The 12,508-nt window shown below is 40.0% G+C and overlaps 1 protein-coding gene across 2 annotated transcripts in view; it reads right to left on the bottom strand.

The window, feature by feature from the left end:
- The window catches only part of TDRD12 (tudor domain containing 12), a 35,479-nt gene extending 23,468 nt beyond the window's left edge, over positions 1-12,011 (bottom strand). The window contains exons 1-14 of one of the 2 annotated variants that reach the window (XM_058155332.1): positions 11,154-12,011; positions 10,899-11,016; positions 9,461-9,543; positions 9,215-9,373; positions 8,405-8,541; positions 7,865-7,984; positions 7,416-7,471; positions 5,129-5,214; positions 4,495-4,690; positions 3,542-3,624; positions 3,163-3,236; positions 1,687-1,758; positions 623-680; positions 220-324 (exon numbers count right to left, since the gene is read on the bottom strand). In XM_058155332.1, the coding sequence (XP_058011315.1) occupies positions 220-324; positions 623-680; positions 1,687-1,758; positions 3,163-3,236; positions 3,542-3,624; positions 4,495-4,690; positions 5,129-5,214; positions 7,416-7,471; positions 7,865-7,984; positions 8,405-8,541; positions 9,215-9,373; positions 9,461-9,484 (1,170 nt within the window). In that variant the 5' untranslated portion in view covers positions 9,485-9,543; positions 10,899-11,016; positions 11,154-12,011. Of the gene's footprint in view, positions 1-219; positions 325-622; positions 681-1,686; positions 1,759-3,162; positions 3,237-3,541; positions 3,625-4,494; positions 4,691-5,128; positions 5,215-7,415; positions 7,472-7,864; positions 7,985-8,404; positions 8,542-9,214; positions 9,374-9,460; positions 9,986-10,898; positions 11,017-11,153 lie in introns of those variants that run through there. The other variant, XM_058155333.1, reaches the window with a different exon arrangement.
- Positions 12,012-12,508: the final 497 nt, after the last annotated feature.

Here is a 12,508-nt window from a genome sequence, read left to right as displayed (position 1 = left end):
CTCAGCCATTAATTGTTGTTGTTAATTACTAACACCACTATGCTGAACGTTTGCAAAAAAATAAATAAATAACAAAGAATTATTATTAGAATGCTTTTGTTCAGAGCAACGTAGTCATTGCTCTTTAAGGAACTTAATCAATGCATGACCCCCAAGAGATCACCATGTGCTTTTCTGCAATATGGTAAATTATATCCTATTAAACATTGTAAATGTTACCTTTTTTAAAGCTGGAAACAGTGGTGCGGTTTCAAGAGATGAACATGGTTCAATTTTATTACTCAGCACAACAGGAAGACATGTAGTGATATTCAGTTTAAGCTCCTAAAAATAAACCAAATGAAAAGGCTAAAAACACGCACAACTGTTTTAGTATTCAAGCTGAAACAAGTGTTTTTTACCTTGTTTATTTCTTTACCAAATAAACAAAAACACCCAAGGAATGAAGGCAAATATATGTGTCCCAGGATAATTGGATCCTGCAGCATCCAAGAAACTTCTAAGAATGTGTAAATCTGAAGCTTCAGTTTCTGATGCCTTCATTAAAACATTTCTCATTTCAGAAAAAAACGTTCACACAAATTAAAACATTAAAAGTTAATCTACTTGCTTCTTGCATTACCTCAGTTTCTTGTCCCGTGGCAATTTTCAGAGGATCAGGGTTTAAAAACTGTAGAAGCCTGAAAACACACAAGTTGACTTTTCAAGTATCCGTAAAAAAAGTTCATTCATCCAGCCTTTGCTTTTCTCTAAGCTTTACAAAGAGTTGACGGCCAAATATACAACTTTCTGCTGCTTTGGCTGAAGGATTAACATTTCCTGATTCATTCACTTAACAAATTTTGGGCCCAAATCTCAGCAATCCAAATCTCAAATTAGAGTGTTTCTTTTAAACTAATGATAGATGTTATAAACAGATTTATTCCGCTCCTGTCAATCTAACTTTTTTTGTTTACCACATTTAATTCCTTATATTAAAAAGTTTTATTCCATCATGGTAGGAACTGAACTGCTGTTTAGCAACTATGTACGTTGTTTGAAATAAACAGGACATGGATCACCCCACGGCTTGAGGATTAACCCCAATACTCCAGTTCAGGACATACTTTTTTCTAGTAGTTTAATATCTGAAAAATATAATTAACAAAGGTATTGATCAACTCACCATTAACAAGCATTTTTTTTTTAACTGGTAAGCTTTCCATTCTTTTCCTGGATAAAGTTCACCACCTCACTTTGATTTTGGAAAGGCTCAAGAAGCAATTAAATGCCCTTTGGTTGCTTTCTGAGCCTCTCCAATAATAATTCAGAGAAAAAGGGCTACCTTTTTCCAAGTGCAGTGGAGTACAAGGTATTGATTTTCTGAAATTCAGGGAGCTCAATTTTTTTTTTTTTTGGGAAGCATGTCGTATCATCATGGTCAAGACTGTGCTGTTGTGGGAAAATTAGGAATTGCTGGCAATCACACATTTCAGCTAAATATTAAGGTCAGTTCGAATTAGACTCTCCTAGTTTATAGTAATAAGCCACCTTCATTTTTGAAAGAGATGCAGTACCAGCAGTGTCCTTTCCTGAATCGGACCTATTTCAAGGAAGAGGTGTAAATGCACCTGCTGTTCTCTATACAAAGCACATTAATTGCTTGGACTTTATAAATATTGGCTGACATGATAAGAAAAAGCTTACTTCACCCCAAGGTTGTTCTCCTGCAGATCATTCTCTCCTTCCTGGATTTTGGTACTTGTCTTAGGCAAGTTGCTAAAATGAAGCACAACTGTTTGAGAAAATTCTTAGCTATACCAGGAAGCATAATGGCTGAGAGATTGCACACAAGAATCAGGAATCTTTCTAAGTTCAGAGATTCGTATTCTCCCTGAAAAACAGCATAGGGAGAAATGGGAATGTTTCCTCTGCTCAGAGGGTTCTTTGTGTGTGTGTGTGTATGTGTGTGTGTGTGTATCCCAGCTAATTATGAAAAATGCAAATAGAAACAGACCTGGGTATTTTACAGCTGCTGGGCCACATCTGGTCATTGGCTGCCTGGACTGCGTGAGGGCAATTGGAAATTATAAACCAAATCCTGGAGCAGCCTCAGTGTTGTGGCCCACCAGTGGCCAGCAGAGCTGGCAGCAGATTTGGACAGTGAGGAGGTTGGGCAGGAATGTGGGCCAGTCCTGGAGTCTGGGGAAGGCTCGGACGAGGGCTCTGAGTTGTAGGCAGAGAGGGGGCCAAGGCCATCTGGTAGTTCTTTGCTGCCTCCGGAGTCTCCAGGGTCTGACATCAGCGAGGCAGAAGAACAGCGTGAGCCTGTTCCCAGTGTGCGAATGTGCAGAGCTGCCAGGAGACAGGAACAATTAAGAAAACAGGGTCGACTTGGGAGTAAGGCTTGGAGATGATTGGCCCCTCCCATAAGACATAAAAGAGAAGCCAACGGCACGTGGGCTTTTGTAGGAAGCAATTATCTGATCGGTAAAAGCTCTGGTAAAATTGTTTGATTCTGTGCTAAGTTTGGCCTTGCCCTGCATGTGGCAATTAGTTCTCTGGCTGCATTTCAAGGGAGATAAGGTGAGTGTTTGTAAACACTCCCCTGGAAGACTGTTTGATAAGCCTTTGGGACTGGGAATGACAATAATTCACAGCCGTATGAATTAAAGAGGTTTGCCAGGACTAAGTTTGTGTTGTATATTTTCCAAGGAAGCCTAGGTCAGAACACTCAGGAGGTGGCAGTAGCAGTCATTGTATGAGGGGATATGGGCTCAGCCACCCATCACCACTTCAGTTGAAGCATGGCCTTGTGGGCGAGCGTGTGCCCACAGCCTTCCGCAACAGCCCCGGTTACTCATGTGGCACCTTGGGAAAATTAGTTGCCCAGCCCAGAACTGGAAGTAAGATACATAAGAAGTGAGCTATTAAGATGAATTTGATCGATATTCTGTTGAACGAAAACATGGATAATATTGATATTTTAAAACATCCCTCAGTCTCTTGTTAGAAGTCAATGAACAAGAAGTCAATTTAAATCAGTTTAAATTTAAATTAAATTTAAACATTAATTTTGCTCTATAATTTCAACCAACTATTTTCTATGGTTTTTTTAAAAAAAAGAAAATAGTATCTTACCAGTAATGAAACAGAAATGAAATATAAAAATTTAAAATATACCTGACTGTTTGCATTTCTGTTGGTACAGAAAAAGTTATTCCTTGCTTCAAAGGTGAAACAGGCACCACTATATCCTAAGCAGGCAAATAAAGGATCTCACATTTTTATTCAGGACTCTACAAAAAGGGTCATGTCTATGTTTGTTAACTGAATGCATTTCACTACAGAATAAAAAGCAAGATACTTGGTATCATATTTCTTAAAGCAGCTAAATATTAGATAGGTGCGATCATCTTCTGCATAATCTGTACATGTTTATTTAGAATAAATCATTCAAAAATTTAATGGACCTCTTCCCCAGATTTTGGATGTTTTAACAGTTCAACAATGCTTGAAATTTGAAAACCAAGAAGAAAAAAATGATGAATTTAGTACTTACAGGCTGTTTTGTTTTATCTAAGTTAGTTTCTGGGAAATGTGTAAATTCTGCTTTGTCAGAATTACCACAAATAGGAGCAGCACCTAAAAGAAAAAAGTACAAGTGACTTTTTACTAAATCTTCTGAAGGCCATGTACTGGAAATAAAATTAAAATAAAGTACAATTTTCATTTATATAAGCACCCATCTCATATAGTGACTTGGATGGGCTATCACAGGTAAAAACAAGACAAAACATAGAAGATAGCACTCTAGATCTCCCAATTTTGGTTTAGTAGTAAAATTGGTCTAATTCAGTGTTCAATGAACCAAAGTATGTCCCTTTGTTTTTCATCTCTTTTTGATTGGGAATAATCCATGGCAGATACTCTAGTATAGGCCTACAAACATAGGGACAATTCCAAGCAGCTGTCATTTGTCTTTTTGTGCCTTATTATTTTTTTAAAAAAAACCTCTGCAGCCAAACATTGTTGCAGCCAGGAAGAAATCAGCCACCTTCACCTGGTTTTCTGCAGCTTCTTCAGCCCTGAAAGGCATAGTGCTAGTGCCTTCAACGCCTCCAGTTTCATCTAACCACAGAACATTGGAATAGCCTGCTAGTCCATTCCTGGCAATTGGGCCATCCTGCTCGTGTGCAGGCAGTGTCAGGGTTCCAACAGATGCCCTAATCATGACCCTGTTTCCTCCCCCCCCCCGGTGTGTCATCAAACACATTCGCCAACGGAGCAATTTTGAGGGTTTTAGAGACCACTCCCCTCCGCCCGCTTTGGGTAACCCTTGGTGACAGCCTTGAAAAAGATATGTCTGGAATGTGCTAGTGTCTTTGGCTGCTGTGTTGCTTTGTCGGATTCCTATCCCACTTGCCTATGGCAACTCGAAAGCAGGCCAGGGATGCTTTGCGAGTTGACAGGCAGTGTGTTCCAGAAGGGATCTCAGCTGCTATCACTACTGACCTATTCCTTGAGGGACCGATTGCTCATACTCATCCATCTCAGAAACCATAGTTTCTCGCAGTAACGTTGGCCACAGCAGCATTACAGGATTCTTCTCGGAAAGAGATTTGGCACCTTCTGAACCTCGTTTCCGGTTTGCTTTACCGAGTTCATAGTAAGCAAAGTTCTTTGCAACGAGATCATCGTTCACACAGACCTGTGACAAAAGCAATGTTGCATGTGAAGATTAAAGAGGAGGATAAATTAAAATACACGAGAGTTTTCACCGTTATATATTAGAAATGACATAGTTAAGTAAACGAGGCATTTCTAGCATGTGAGGAGTTTTGTCAAAATAGAAATATCACATTAAGAGCAGCAGAGAAGGGCATTGTAGTATTATTCTAAACTATATAAAATGTCCTCTAGTTGTTTTAACAGCTGCAGCTTTGGGTCTCTGTAGAACTTTGAAACAGATTTTTAGATCTCAATTTACGGAGCAATGATAAGCAATATAATTCAAATACTGCAGCACAAACCTGACTATAAGTACTGCATAGAAGAGTGTATTGTTTTCTATTCCGCTACACAGAATTAACATGGCAAGCAAGCCAACACTCAATTTAAAAAATTGTATGTAATTTGTAAATATTACCTTTTCACCATTTATTGTGACATAAAGATAGACAGCAAAATTATCCTCTTCAACTGCATATAACTTGGCCTCCACTTGAGTGGCTGCTATGATTAAAATGAAATTTATTAGATTACCATAGCAGTTAAGTTTTTTAAAAAAAAAAATACCAGTTTTTTATACTGGACATTGGCCAAAGTACAAGCAGTTCTTGACTTACAACCGATCTTTCATTAACAACCATTTATTTATTTATTTTATTTATTTAATTAAACTTTTATACCGCCCTTCTCCCGAAGGACTCAGGGCAGTGTACAGCCTACATTAAAACAATTAATATACACACTAAAATAACAATTAAAAAACTTATTCAATAAAAGGCCGAAATTAAAACTGTCCAATTGACCATATAAAATACCCAATAAAATTACAATTGAAAATTGAAAATTGAAAATTGAGAATTTAAAAATCAGGCCAGTCCCGCTTGGATAAATAAATAAGTTTTCAGTTCGCGGCGAAAGGTCCGAAGGTCAGGCAATTGGCGTAAACCGGGGGGAAGCTCGTTCCAGAGAGTAGGTGCTCCCACAGAGAAGGCCCTTCCCCTGGGGGCCGCCAGCCGACACTGCTTGGCGGATGGCACCCTGAGAAGACCCTCTCTGTGAGAGCGCACGGGTCAGTGGGAGGCATGTGGTAACAGCAGGCGGTCCCGTAAGTACCCAGGCCCTAAGCCATAACATTTGAAATTATGATGGCATTGAAAGAAGTGTCTTATGACTGGTCCTTGAAGTTATGACTATCACAGCGTCCCTGGGTCACTGATTGTGTTTCGGGTACCTGGCAACCCCCATGTACAGGCAGTCCTTGACTTACGACCACAATTGAGCCCAAAATTTCTGTTGTTGAGTGGGTTTTGCCCCATTTTACGACCTTTCTTGCCATGGTTATTAAATGATTCGCTGCAGTTGTTAAGTTAGTAACCCGGTTGTTAAAAGTGAATCCGCTTCCCCATTGACTTTGCTTGTCAGTGTTGTGACCAAGGCCCAAGTAGTGATTACTAAACACAATTCAGGCCTGAACAAACTTATTTTATTAAAAAAGCTGAGAATTAATCCATTCTCAGCTTAGTCCAAAACAAATTCTTCATAAACAGTCTTGCAGCCTTATCACCAACTTTTGGTGTCTTTGGCAACCTGCCAAAGGCTTTTCTTGGTAAAACCCCCACAAAGTTCAAGAGATGCTGACAAGAAGCAATGGAATCAATGTTGCTTTTCCGCAAAGAACCCAACTGCTGCTTTTTTAAGTTTTATGGGAGTGGCCAATCATCTTCTGGCCTTACTCCCGAGTCATCCTTTTTGCTTCAGCTGCTCTTGCCTTCTGGAAGCTCTTCTCATGCGTGCACTAGGAACAGGCTCCTCCTGTTCCGCTGCCTCTCTGCTGTCCGCCTCTGGAGGCCGCACATTGCTCCCAGATGGTCCTGCCCCATCTCTGCCTCCAACGCAGAGCCCTGCGTTGTCCCTGAGTCTGGACCTTCCCCTGACTCCAGGACTGGCCCATCATTCTCCCCAGCCTCCTCACTGTCTGACTCCACTGCCAGGTCCCCAGACTGCTGGCAGACCACAACAGTCAGAAGGATGCAAAAGGAGATCACATGACTTTGGGACACAGGAAAGGCCATAAATATGAACCAGTTGAATTTTGATCACATGATCACGGGGGCGCTGCAAAGGTCGTAACTGTGAAAACCAGTCAGTAAGTCATATTTTTCAGTGGTGTTGTAACTTTGAACAGTTACTAAATGAACTGCTGTAAGTCAAGCACTACCTGTATTTACAATGGTTGTAGGCACTGAGGAGGGGTGGAGAGTTTATGAGGTATTAATTTGTTTCCAAAATGCATAGTTGCTTGCTTATCTACGGAGATTCTCAGTCATCCAGGACATAGTTGTCGCAAAGGTGCTTTTTTTCCCCCTCAAGAGGCAACTGGACTTTCTGGTTTTCATTTGAAGACATTTTATTTCCAAGTCAAGAAGCTTCTTCAGCTCTTCAGAACTGAAGAAGCTTCTTGGATCAGAAGCGAAACATCTTCAAAGAAAAACCAGAAAGTCCAGTTGCTTCTTGAAAAAGCACCTTTGGGACATTAGCTTGCTTAGATTTAAAAAGGGGAATGTGCGTTGCTGCTAAGATGAATTCTTTGCAACTCTCAATTTACAAATACAAGCCTCCTAAGTCCATTATTTCATGACAATTTTATAAAATAGATTTGTCATATAACTGAAATTATACAAGAGGCTATTCTAGTTTTTCTTTACCATTCAGGAGGTTCTGGAAGTACTGGACAGCTGCAACATCCCATTTGTTAGCAGGCCTAGAAAGAAACACATGAAGCTTTTTATGCTACATGTAGTGGTATAAATGTATTATACTACAGCAAAATAAACAGGAAACATACAAAAATCTGGCGAATGGCATTTGTACAAGCAGGTATAAAAGAATAAAATTCTGTTGACTTTAAAGTTATTTTTACTGATTTATTTTCATTTCATCCCATCTTTATTATTTTTATAAACAATTCAAGGCAGTAAAGGTACCTAATACTCTTCTTCCTATTTTATCCACAAGCACCACCCCGTGAGGAGAGTTTGGCTGAGAGAAAGGGACTGGTCCAAAGTCACCCAGCAGTTATGCAGAAAAGTTCCTCTGATGTTAGTGGAAAGATTCCTTAGAGTATTTAACATCATCTCTCAGCGGCCATACTTACACTATCTCTGCATTGTCGTTGTAATAGTTGACACGTAGTGTAACTGGTTTGACACAGTACAACCTAAACTTTGTAGCTCTATAAGGCAGTCTCATGAATGATTTTACGACCACACAGATCCTGCAAGGAAATAGGTTTCATAACACTCAAATTTCTACCAATAATTTTCATAGATTTAGTGTTCAAAACTGCAGTTTATAACTTCTGTTTACAAAAAAGTGCTGCTGCTTTATAGCCAAAGCCAGATAGTGACCTGAAAATGAGTATAAACTTGTATTCTCCAGAACCTTCTAACAAATCTATTTCTTTTCTCATTTCTTAAATTTACAAACCAGTCAACCCAAATTTTCTAAAAAATCCTAGGCTTTAAATGAATCCAAAAATGTCCAACTATGCCTATATTAACTTGTCAGCTGGATCAAACCAACACAGCAGGGCCACTGCCTATAACATTGGGCAGATAGATAACAGTATGACCAAAATGTTTCAATCCTTAGTCTAACCCTTTGCTGGATGATTTTACAGATTATAAACACATACTTTTTAGTGTCCACAGGAACAGTTTTGGCATAGTCCACAAGGAAACATTCTGCAATGTAATAATCCGTATACGATATGATTGAATTAACAACAGCTCTGCACCAAGATTTCAGTTCCTCACAGTAAACAGCACAAACCTAAAAAAGACATATAAATGTTTCATGCTAAACAATCTATGTTGTTTTTTGATAACAGATAATTGGCAGATTAAATTCATGTGTAACAATACATGTCAGACAGGAATCGGAGATTTCTATATTCTTCCAGATATTTAAATTACTTATTTTTCCACAAATACAGTCTCTGCAAGCATTGATCCATTGGTTGCAACAGAAATGGATATACTGGCTTGTCACAGGACCTGATCACAGGCTGAGAGAACATGAGTTCAGCTGGCTTTCACGCCAAAATCCATTATTTAAATATTATTCTAGCATAAAATTTTGCAAAAGATATGCCTATTTCCATGTTTGCTATCCAAGATTAAAAGACACTACGATGTATTTTCCACTGTCATAAAAAGAAAATCTTACATCCTAATATTAACAAGTATAACATTTTTCTTTCCCTCACCATCAGAAAAACTTTCTTAGCCCTTATCCTACCCTCTTCACTAAGTCATTGCTACGATCAAAGATTACAGAATTATTTCTCCAATATTTATTATTACAAATGCACTTGACACGGCATTAAGTATTTTTGGAAGGCTTGTTATCTTTAAACATATAAACAACAAAAAGGAAGGAAGGAAGGAAGGAAGCTTCATTTTTCTCCCAGATATAGCCAAACAAATCAGGTAGAAAAAATCACCTGTCCCTCTTCTAGTGCATAGGGCTTGGCATCCACACACTGATAATGTTTGTTATAGAATTGATTCATTTCAGTCTGAAGTGTTTCATATTCCGTTTCATTGTCTACAAATTTTCTGCCTCCTATTATGTAGACCCAAAAGCAATCTGGATTTTCAATCTAAGTAAGCAGGATAAAAATGATATTAAAATACCTTCACATAGCCCCAAATGCATTTTTAAAATATGGAAAGTTAAATCACAATACCTTCAGTATTATGACTTCAATCATATTTTTTCCTCCAATGATTTTTTTTCATCTAAGGAGAATTGCAAGCTTTAACTGTACTTCTGAAAATGCAACGGATCATCAGTCAAACTTTCACTAAATGAAAATATTCCTGAAGTAATTTTGAAGCTGAAATGACCAGGACACAATTTTAGAAAAGCATACATAAAATTTCAATATGACTTGAAAAAGAGATACCAGAATAATTACAACAGTTCTGCTGGTAAATCTATTTGATATAAACTCAAACAGGACACCTGAAGTTCTCAATATCTTAAACTGTGTAAACCAGTGGCCTCCAATTTTTTGGTCACCAGGGACCGGTTCCATGATCCCTTTTCCAGAGTGGTCATGGTTTCGTATGCTGCCTGCATCTCATGAACGGGGCTTCACTTGTTTGTGTGGCCCAGTTTCTTGCATGCTGCAGCCCGGTATTGGTGGTTGGGTACCCCACTACACACAGTGGGTTCATTTGTACCTCATTCTAAACCAACATGCCCTCCCCCCAAAGCACATTATAACTTAACATAATAAACCAAACCATTTGCCTATTAGTCATGGTTTAGAGTTTAGTTTGTAATTACAAGGGCATTTGCAAATTATTTTGCAAGACATTATTTTATTTATTTATTTATTTAATTCGATTTTTATACCGCCCTTCTCCCGAAGGACTCAGGGCGGTGTACAGCCAAGTAAAAAATCACAGTATAAATATTAAAAGAAATTAAAACAAACATATTATAAGGTGGCCGAATTTAAAACAATTTAAAACATTAAAATATAAATGACCCCAATAAAATTTTAGGCAGGTCCCGCTTGAATAAATAGGTGCGTTTTCAGCTCACGGCGAAAGGTCTGAAGATCAGGCACTTGACGTAAACCAGGGGGAAGCTCGTTCCAGAGCGTGGGAGCTCCAACAGAGAAGGCCCTACCCCAAGGGCCGCCAGCCGACATTGTTTGGCGGACGGCACCCTGAGAAGGCCCTCTGTGAAAGCGTACGGGTCGGTGGGAGGCAAAAGGTAACAGCAGGTGGTCCCGTAAGTACCCGGGTCCTAAGCCATGGAGCGCTTTAAAGGTGGTAACCAAAATCTTAAAGCGCACCCGGAAGACCACAGGAAGCCAGTGCAAACTGCGCAGGAGTGGTGTTACATGGGAGCAACGAGTTTACAAACATGGTTTACAAACGAATCGTTTGAAATTACAATTTAATTGTGATTTATTCTGCAAGGCATATTAGCAAAATAACGGTTTAGCAGATACGAAAACTGCCAATAAAACAAATTTGAGTGTCTATTGACCGAATTGCAACATCAACTGTAAATCTCTCGTCAGCAAACGGTTTTCTCAATTTGAGCTTGCTTGTTTCCTATGTGGGCAACTTGTAGTCAGTCCCAGATTTCTTTTACGCTAGACCTACCTTTAATCACATGCTAACAGCCAGCGGCATCCTTTTCTGCCATTTTGAATTTTTTTTTAAAAAAAACACCACCATCAATCTTGTAGTACTTATCGTTGAAAATGCAGCTGCCCCAATTCTGTTAAATACAAAGTGTTTATTTCACAATACTGTTCAGCTGGCCCCTGCAACTCTTTTCCCCCTCCCAATAGATATAGCTATGCCCAAGTTTTTAAACTGCTTTTCTTCTTTCCAAGCTTCCCCCATTTCACTTACAGCTGCTCAGAACTGGTGTGTGTGTGTGTGTGTGTATGTTGAAGTGCTATCCAGAATTGGGATGGATGAAGTCTCCTGGAGAAGAATCCAGAACAGGGGGCTAATTGGAAAAAAAAAATCAGGGAAATAAAATATTAAAAATGGAATAAAATTACACAATAAAGCAAAGGAACCCAGGGGGGTGGGGAATCCAGAGCAGGCAGCTAGTATGGGTAAAATACATTTAAAAATTCAAAAAGGCGATATTTAAATTCAAGGCAAAAAGCGAGGCACTTCCTTCCCCAGGGGGGTGGGTGATGATGCCCACTGGACGCCTCCCACGTTTTTTAAACCAGGACTCTCCAACCTTAGTAACTTTAAGGCTTGTGGACTTCAAGTCCCAGAGTTCCTCAGCCAGCAAAGCTGGCTGAGAACTCTGGGAGTTGAAGTCCACAAACCTTAAAGTTACTAAGGTTGAAGACCCCTGGTTTAAACCATTAAATAAGCAAATGTAGCACCAAGCATTTAGGTGGTGTTTTTTTTTTTTAAATCATGCTTTTCACACGACGGAGACCGTTTTTTGCTTTTTAAATTCTTTATCTGAGACGAGAAGCTCGCTGGGCTGAAGCCCAACCACTCAGATAAATGGTGTTGCCATCGCTTTCCCATCCATCGCCATCACTGCTCCCACCCCATGCAAGGGCAGCCTAGACTGCGGCTTTTAAACTAAGGGGGGGGGCCTCGTCCCGCTTGGGGAGGACGAGGGCGACTTGCCGCGAGGACAACGGCCAAAGCCTCAGGCCTCCCCTCCCGCCGCCCGACCCTCCGCGGCTTCCTCAAGGCCCAGAGGCTCCCATTCCCCCGCCCAGCGCACGAGGCTCCCGCCAAAGGAGCCATTCGAACCCACCCGCGCATGCTCACTGACACCCTCCGTGCCGACGCGGCCTGACGCACGCTCCTCCCCGTTCTTATTGTCTCCTCAGAGGCGGGGACTGCGGCGTCTACGCATGCGCCAGCCTCCTCCTTCTCTCCCCCCGTTCTGCCTTCGGGTTTTGGCCTGCGCGCGGTCCCTTTGCGCAGAACCGGAAGTTTTATTTATTTACCTTTTTATTTCTCAAAGGGGAAGGGAGGGGAAAAAAAAAGGCTGGTCCCTGCCGTTGTAAATAAAATACGTAGCAAAAGTGATGTCAATGAAAACATACGTCGTGCGCGTAGGAAGATATATGTATAATAAAGATAAAATAAATAAATAAATAAAAATAAATAAATAAAATGCCCTTTTGTATAGACATATAGACAGGGAAGGACAAGAAACCATGGATGGAAACTAACCAAAGAGAGAAGCAACCTGGAATTAAGGAGAAACTTCCTAACAG

This window comes from Ahaetulla prasina, chromosome 12 (genome assembly GCF_028640845.1).
Source record: "Ahaetulla prasina isolate Xishuangbanna chromosome 12, ASM2864084v1, whole genome shotgun sequence".
Taxonomy (NCBI): domain Eukaryota; kingdom Metazoa; phylum Chordata; class Lepidosauria; order Squamata; family Colubridae; genus Ahaetulla; species Ahaetulla prasina.
This window is presented reverse-complemented; position numbering and strand designations above follow the sequence as displayed.